Source organism: Poromitra crassiceps, assembly GCF_964638095.1.
Source record: "Poromitra crassiceps genome assembly, chromosome: 8".
Taxonomy (NCBI): domain Eukaryota; kingdom Metazoa; phylum Chordata; class Actinopteri; order Beryciformes; family Melamphaidae; genus Poromitra; species Poromitra crassiceps.
In genome coordinates this window covers 38,907,876-38,915,367 of record NC_139629.1, presented here as the reverse complement: position 1 = coordinate 38,915,367, position 7,492 = coordinate 38,907,876, and the positions used below count along the sequence as shown (strand labels likewise).

The 7,492-nt window shown below is 41.8% G+C and overlaps 1 protein-coding gene across 1 annotated transcript in view; it reads left to right on the top strand.

Annotated features, from left to right (window-relative positions):
- LOC310780701 (chemokine-like protein TAFA-2) overlaps positions 1-7,164 on the top strand; it is a gene marked incomplete at both ends in the record, with an annotated part of 174,035 nt that extends 166,871 nt beyond the window's left edge. Inside the window, one exon of the mRNA XM_083641212.1 lies at positions 7,090-7,164. Within this exon, the coding sequence (XP_083497338.1) occupies positions 7,090-7,164 (75 nt within the window). The remainder of the gene's footprint in view (positions 1-7,089) is intronic.
- Between the last annotated feature and the right edge of the window lie 328 nt (positions 7,165-7,492).

Sequence of the window (7,492 nt, the reverse complement as noted above, 5' to 3'; positions counted from 1 at the left end):
AGAACGTGTGTCCACAAACCAACGTGTGAGGTCACACACGTCTCTTTTACTGTCTATGGTTGTGAATGACTGACCTAGTAAGCCAAACTGAGCTACTAGAGCAGGGGTGCCCAACCAGTCGATCGCGGTCTACTGGTCGACCGCGGACTGACCCCAGGTCGATCGCGTCAAAAATCGATTATTAAAAAAAAAAATAATAATAATAATAATAATAATAATAATAATCAAATAAAATATAATGGAACTACATGCAGTTGTTTATTTTAATTATGGATCATAATACAATGCAATTCCAAATGCACTTTTATTTTAAAAGTAGCCACACAGTGAGAAAAAAGAAAGTGAGAAAAAATAAATCATCTATTGGGGAAAAAAAGTGATGCATCGATTTAAGATGCATCGATAAGCGTAATCGAATCGAATCGTAGCCCTCTGAATCGTAATCGAATCGAATCGGCCAGTGAAGATTCACAGCCCTAATGTCAAGTGGTTGTGGGACAATGAGAAAGTGTTGTGAGGTTAGTTACTGCAGGCTGGAAACGATGTGTGTGCGTTTGCGATGTTGAAACTGGACTGGTAGATCTCGGGAGGCTGGCTACTTGAAAAGTAGATCTTGGGTCAAAAAAGGTTGGGCACCCCCGTACTAGAGATTGTGAGCTCTCAAAACCGAATAAATACTACAAATATAAACACAAAACTGCCTTGTTAGCTCAATCTTGCTGTAACTAAGATATTTTTTGCAACCACAGATTTATAGCTACTAAATCTGAGAACTTCGCATGTCATTTTAGCTAATCGCTACCTGCCAACGTTAGCTCTGCTGTCAAATCTAGCGAGAGTGTGTTACTCATTAAGTTAATTTACTCCTGATTTGTCTGTCTGACAAATCAGCGTGGGCAGTGGCGAAACCCAGGTGACACAGAGACAGGAAGTGAGTGGCAGTTGAAGCGTCTGGCTCTTAACAGTCTCTGGCTAGAGGCAGGGAGGGCCAGTGATGGAGTGAGAGGGAGGAGGAGGAGCTGGTCTTTATTTAATCTCAGCAGAAGTGTTGCTGGAGCAGAACGTTCAGCAAACTGGATCGCTGGTTGAGTTAAGCCTCGAGTTTTATTTTAACTCTGCAGCTCCTCTGTTGGTGTGTGTGTGTGTGTGTGGGGGGGGGGGGGGGGTATGGGGCGCGCTTGTGTGTGTGTCAGTGTTGCGGGTAACTCATTACAAAAGTAACATATTACATGTAATATATTACTTTTAGCAGTAACTCAGTAATATAACTCATTACAATATGATTTCAGTGATATTATACCAGTTACTGTCAAGTAACACAAGTTACAAATTTGGTTACTTTTTTTTTTTTATCAAAGCACATATTTAAATAAAGATACAATCATTTCTTAATCAAATTGTGTTTGTATGCAAATAACCACTATAGATGACAACAACAAAGGAAAAGGATAACACTTAGAATTTTGGACGATTTACTGTGTGTGTGTGTTTGAACGCATGTGTCGGGGACATTAAACAGTGCAAAGAAGGAGGAATGGGGCGCTGCTGGAAGAAATGTATTTAATCAAGTCAGAACAAAGGAGTTGTGTAATTTTCTCCTGAGGGCGGAGATCTCTCTCTCTCTCTCTCTCTCTCTCTCTCTCTCTCTCTCTCTCTCTCTCTCTCTCTCTCTAAGAGAATGGCACGATTTTCTTAAAGAAACAGAACAATGTTGTTTTATAACAATGCCATTGCAGTTTTATTGCATAATAGAGACATTTTGCCGATCTCAGGGGCAGGACCTGAGAGGGTTTATTTGTGTTTTTTTTTTTTTTATCCACTCGAAAGCTTGATCAAAGTCACTGTGATTGTGTTGAACACTCACTGGAGTCTCATTTCAAAGCAGAATGCTGTGTGAAGTGTTTTGCAAATATTTCAAAATGAAAATGGGAGCCCCGGGGCAATGTTATAGAAAAGCACAAGCATTTGAGAACATATCTTCTGCAACTGACTTTTAAATGTGAAATAAGAATCTGAAATGACGCGTTGGGAAAATGGTATCACAGCAAAAGGGCATTGCACCTAACACACGCCCCATGACAAGAAACATCAACTGCATGAGAAGCCTGCAGAGGCTCAAATGAATGCTGATGAATTAGGTGCTGCACGAATCGTATTTTCATCGCAATAAACAGATCACAAAGACTGCCTGAAACGCAATGGATAACAAAAATCATTTTAATTACATGCGCCATGCGTTCACACTCAGCATGCGATGGTTTTGTCTTGTAATCCAGCGCACAACTTTCCCTTGCAGTGGTGTGCTCCCCCCCTCCGCCAAACCCCAAACACGCTGTTATACAGTAGCAGCTTCAGCTAGAGTCGCTACCAGAGAGCCCTGCTTGTGGGCATGCCATAGGCCATTCAATGTTTGGGGTCTATGTTAGCAGTACTGAAGCAGAAAGACATAGGAACTGTATAGCTAAAATATGCATACTTCCAATATTTGTTTATTGATCGCAAGTCATATCGCCATCGCAATATTGAACAATGCTATCGTACATCGCAGATTTTCCTATCGTGCAGGCCTATGATGAATACAGAAGTTACACCCCACTCTTTAAAGTCGAGCTGAACCCAAGAATGACTTTTCTTTTCTTTTAGTTCAAATACCTGGGTATGCAGTGCACCTATTTAATAATGTATGCAAAACAAATCACAACAATCTAATTTCTTTAGTTTTCCACACTTTTTCATATCAAAAGTTCGTTTTTCAAGATTTCATTGATAACAGTCATTTACAGTTTCCTGACGTCACCCAGTACTATCAAATTTCTACCCCATTTCAACCAATCATATCACGACATGCAATCAATCAATCAAATCTTCATTTCTGGATAATTTTCTCTTCCAAATGAAGTCGAAAATGGCGCCTAGTGTCTCTCATCTGGCAGAATTCCTATCCCATAAACTAACTACTAACTTGGCCAATTGTTAGAAACATGAACAAAAAACAAAAATATAATCTCTAAGAATGCAAAGAAATGTAACTGGCTCGTTAAAACGCGCATTCCAGGGATATCGTATCGTTACAGCAACGATAATGGCGCGCGCATCCGAGAGGTTGGTTGTCAGGGGTTGCACCTCGGAGATTCCAGGCCGACGTGCTGCACTCTCCGCTCGGCAACACGAAGGCAGCTGGCTGCCTGCGGGTCGCTGACATCCACTCCTCCCATCAAAATGCTCTTCCCGAGGGGAGCGCCACAACACGACTGAATCCCACTCGATTTGGAGGCGGAACACGCCAGGATTGGCCAAAGCCCAATCCAGTCCCCAGAATTGTCAAATAAAATCATCGACATGATACTATGACCCGCCTCTCAACCTGTCATCTTAGACAAACTATGTTTTCAGTCTGAAACGGACTCATTATGCACGTGACGAACAGGTTCAGTTCGACTTTAAATTAGGGATGGGACCGATCCGATCCAATATCGGTATTGGGTGCCGATACTGACATAATTCAAGGATCGGAATCGGATCGGAATCGGGGGGGTATCGGTATCGGAATAATATCGGTATCGGCAGATATCCAAATTCAGGTATCGGAATCGGATCGGAAGTGAAAAAATGTGGATCGGTGCATCCCTACTTTAAATTGCCTATTAATATGCAGATAGACAATGATGCAAATAGAGGCAAGAACTGCACACTACCTACATATACTGTATGGCAGTTTAAAATTAAACACACTTTTATTTCATTCAGTTCTTTCCGTTTTCAAATGCCTGAATGGCCAACATGAATAAATGAGCAGAGAAAACGTCTGTCCCATCAGCATCTAGTCATATGTAGATTGCATGAGGTCAGAAAGAGTTTGTTTGTGTAATTGCCCCATTGTATTCTATGGTATATTTCTTCTAAGAATGTGCCACCATGATGGCTGGATTAGTCATCAAAAAGGCAAAGCATAACTATATTTTCTTCATGGAATACAGAAGAATATTTTTGAGTTGAGTTGCATCAATCATCTAGATTCTAATATATAGAGTATAAGTGTCATGCGCCAGTATCTGTATTCTGTTGATTTGTGTCTTATCTGATTGTGTTGCCCGGAAAAAGTCCCATAAATAGTTTAATATAGCCAAGACAAATGAGCACACACTGTCCGAGGGAATGAATTAGACGTGAAAGAAAGGGAAAAAATATTGTTCTGCTCTCTAATAACTGTACACGCAAACCCCAACAGCTCAAAATAACAAAGGGATAGATATAGATGTGTGTGTATGTGTGTGTGTGTGTGTGTGTGTGTGTGTGTACGCACCCGAGGGCCCATGAAAAATTTAAATCCAAAAAGGAGAAATAGAGAAAAGAAAAACAGGAACAAACGAAATCAAAAGCTAAAGCTTGTAAATACTTACCCCCCCCCCCCTCCACCCACCCACCCTACCAATAACCCACCCACCCACACCCACCCCCACACACACACACACACACACACACACACAGGCCTATGTAGCCTCTGTAACCTCAAACACTATATATATTTTCAAAAACTGGGAGGTGGTTTATGATAAAGTACATCTCACAGGGGGTTTCAGAAGGAGGATGTCTTTACAGAGTTAAGTTGAAACGGTGTGTTTTTAGATGCAGGAAGAACAAAGTAACAGTAAACTAGGTTCTATGTGAAGCATTTCAACATCAATAAATCACTAGCACATTAAACACACAAATGAGAGCAGTGCAGAGAAACTGTGCAGACTCTGCCAGCCTCTGAGTCTACACTGCATTTACACTGTGAACCAGACTCTGAGTCTACACTGCATTTACACTGTGAACCAGCCTCTGAGTCTACACTGCATTTACACTGTGAACCCAGACTCTGAGTCTACACTGCATTTACACTGTGAACCCAGACTCTGAGTCTACACTGCATTTACACTGTGAACCCAGACTCTGAGTCTACACTGCATTTACACTGTGAACCAGACTCTGAGTCTACACTGCATTTACACTGTGAACCAGACTCTGAGTCTACACTGCATTTACACTGTGAACCCAGACTCTGAGTCTACACTGCATTTACACTGTGAACCCAGACTCTGAGTCTACACTGCATTTACACTGTGAACCCAGACTCTGAGTCTACACTGCATTTACACTGTGAACCAGACTCTGAGTCTACACTGCATTTACACTGTGAACCCAGACTCTGAGTCTACACTGCATTTACACTGTGAACCCAGACTCTGAGTCTACACTGCATTTACACTGTGAACCAGCCTCTGAGTCTACACTGCATTTACACTGTGAACCACCCTCTGAGTCTACACTGCATTTACACTGTGAACCAGACTCTGAGTCTACACTGCATTTACACTGTGAACCCAGACTCTGAGTCTACACTGCATTTACACTGTGAACCCAGACTCTGAGTCTACACTGCATTTACACTGTGAACCCAGACTCTGAGTCTACACTGCATTTACACTGTGAACCAGACTCTGAGTCTACACTGCATTTACACTGTGAACCAGACTCTGAGTCTACACTGCATTTACACTGTGAACCCAGACTCTGAGTCTACACTGCATTTACACTGTGAACCCAGACTCTGAGTCTACACTGCATTTACACTGTGAACCCAGACTCTGAGTCTACACTGCATTTACACTGTGAACCAGCCTCTGAGTCTACACTGCATTTACACTGTGAACCACCCTCTGAGTCTACACTGCATTTACACTGTGAACCAGACTCTGAGTCTACACTGCATTTACACTGAACCCAGACTCTGAGTCTACACTGCATTTACACTGTGAACCCAGCCTCTGAGTCTACACTGCATTTACACTGTGAACCCAGACTCCACTGCATTTACACTGAACCCAGACTCTGAGTCTACACTGCATTTACACTGTGAACCCAGCCTCTGCCAGCCTCTGAGTCTACACTGCATTTACACTGTGAACCCAGACTCTGCCAGCCTCTGAGTCCACACTGCATTTACACTGTGAACCCAGAATCTGCTGGATTGCTTCATGGCACACAAAAGACAACAACAATTGATTTATGGCAGGCACAAGAAGCACTTTGCAAGTAAAAAACTACTCTGGTCTATTCCATTTCCAATATTCCAACTTCAAATTCAGCCTACAGCTTTGCTTGTCAGAATGCATATTGGCTGCTATCCGCCCTCATCCTTACTCTCTCTCTTCAAAAGTATTGCCTTTTTGCAGGAGGAAGCGGCTGTTTATGAAAAATGTTAATTTTGAGACACAAAATGCTACAAACGGCACCTTTAAGAACACGATGCTAAATCCTCAAATTGTTCAGGGAGAGAGAGAGACTTTGAGAGAGACCAGTGAGAGAGACCAGTGAGAGAGACCAGTGAGAGAGTGGTCCACTGATGCATCAGACATGTTGTTTATCCATACAGCAATGCCAGGCTCTCATCAGAGCACGCTGACCTTTTCAATATTCCTCTACAAATCATATCTCCTCACAACAACAGCAATACACAGCAAGTGTGTGTGTGTGAATATATATTTATATATGTATTTTAGAGCTGCAACGATTAGTCGATTAATCGATGGACAGAACATTTATCTGCAACTATTTCTTTATAATCAATTAATCATTTAGACTCATTTTTAAGAAGAGAAAAATACAAAAATTCACTCATTCCAGCTTGTTAAGTGTGAATATGTGTAGTATTTTCTGTTTTCTTTAGTGTTCTATGACAGTGAACTGATTCTCTTTGGCTTGTGGACTGTGGAAAATAAGACATTTGAGGACGTCATCTTGGGCTTTGGGGAAAAAGTGTTCAGCATTTTTTCACCATTTTGTGACATTTTATAAACCAAACGACTAATCGATTAGTTAAGAAAGTAACCGACAGATGAATGGATCATGAAAATAATCATTAGTTGCAGCCCTAATGTATTTCTGTAGAGAGAAATTGTATGTGTGATTCTGACACAGACAGACACAGAGGGGGGCCAACATGCCAGCCTATTGTATTGGTGTTGGCATGGCCTGTCTAGCCTGTGTGTTTTCTGTCAGTATTGTGTCATTGAACTCTGAGTGTTGAATGCTCTACTCCTAAAGGGCTGGGATCAGGATTACCAGCAGCACCACACCACAGCTGTGATCACTGAGCTCTGCCTAGCTGACCTGCCATAGCACCAGCAACAATTAGCACAGCTGTAGGGCACGCACACACACAGGCACACACACACACACACACACACACACACACACACACACAGTTTGTACGAATTGTATCATCTGCATTAGCTTGAACTTGCTTCCATTTCATTTAGATTTTCAGCTTATAATTCATTAGTTTTCAGATGTTCTTAGTATAATGTATATATTATATATTAGTATAATGGTCATAGACTGTATAAAAGAGAGGGACTGCGTGACGTCACCCACTGGTTTGTGATCTCCCGTTTTTGAAGCCTCTAGTTTGGCGTTTTGGCCGCTGCCATGTTGGTTCTCACACAGC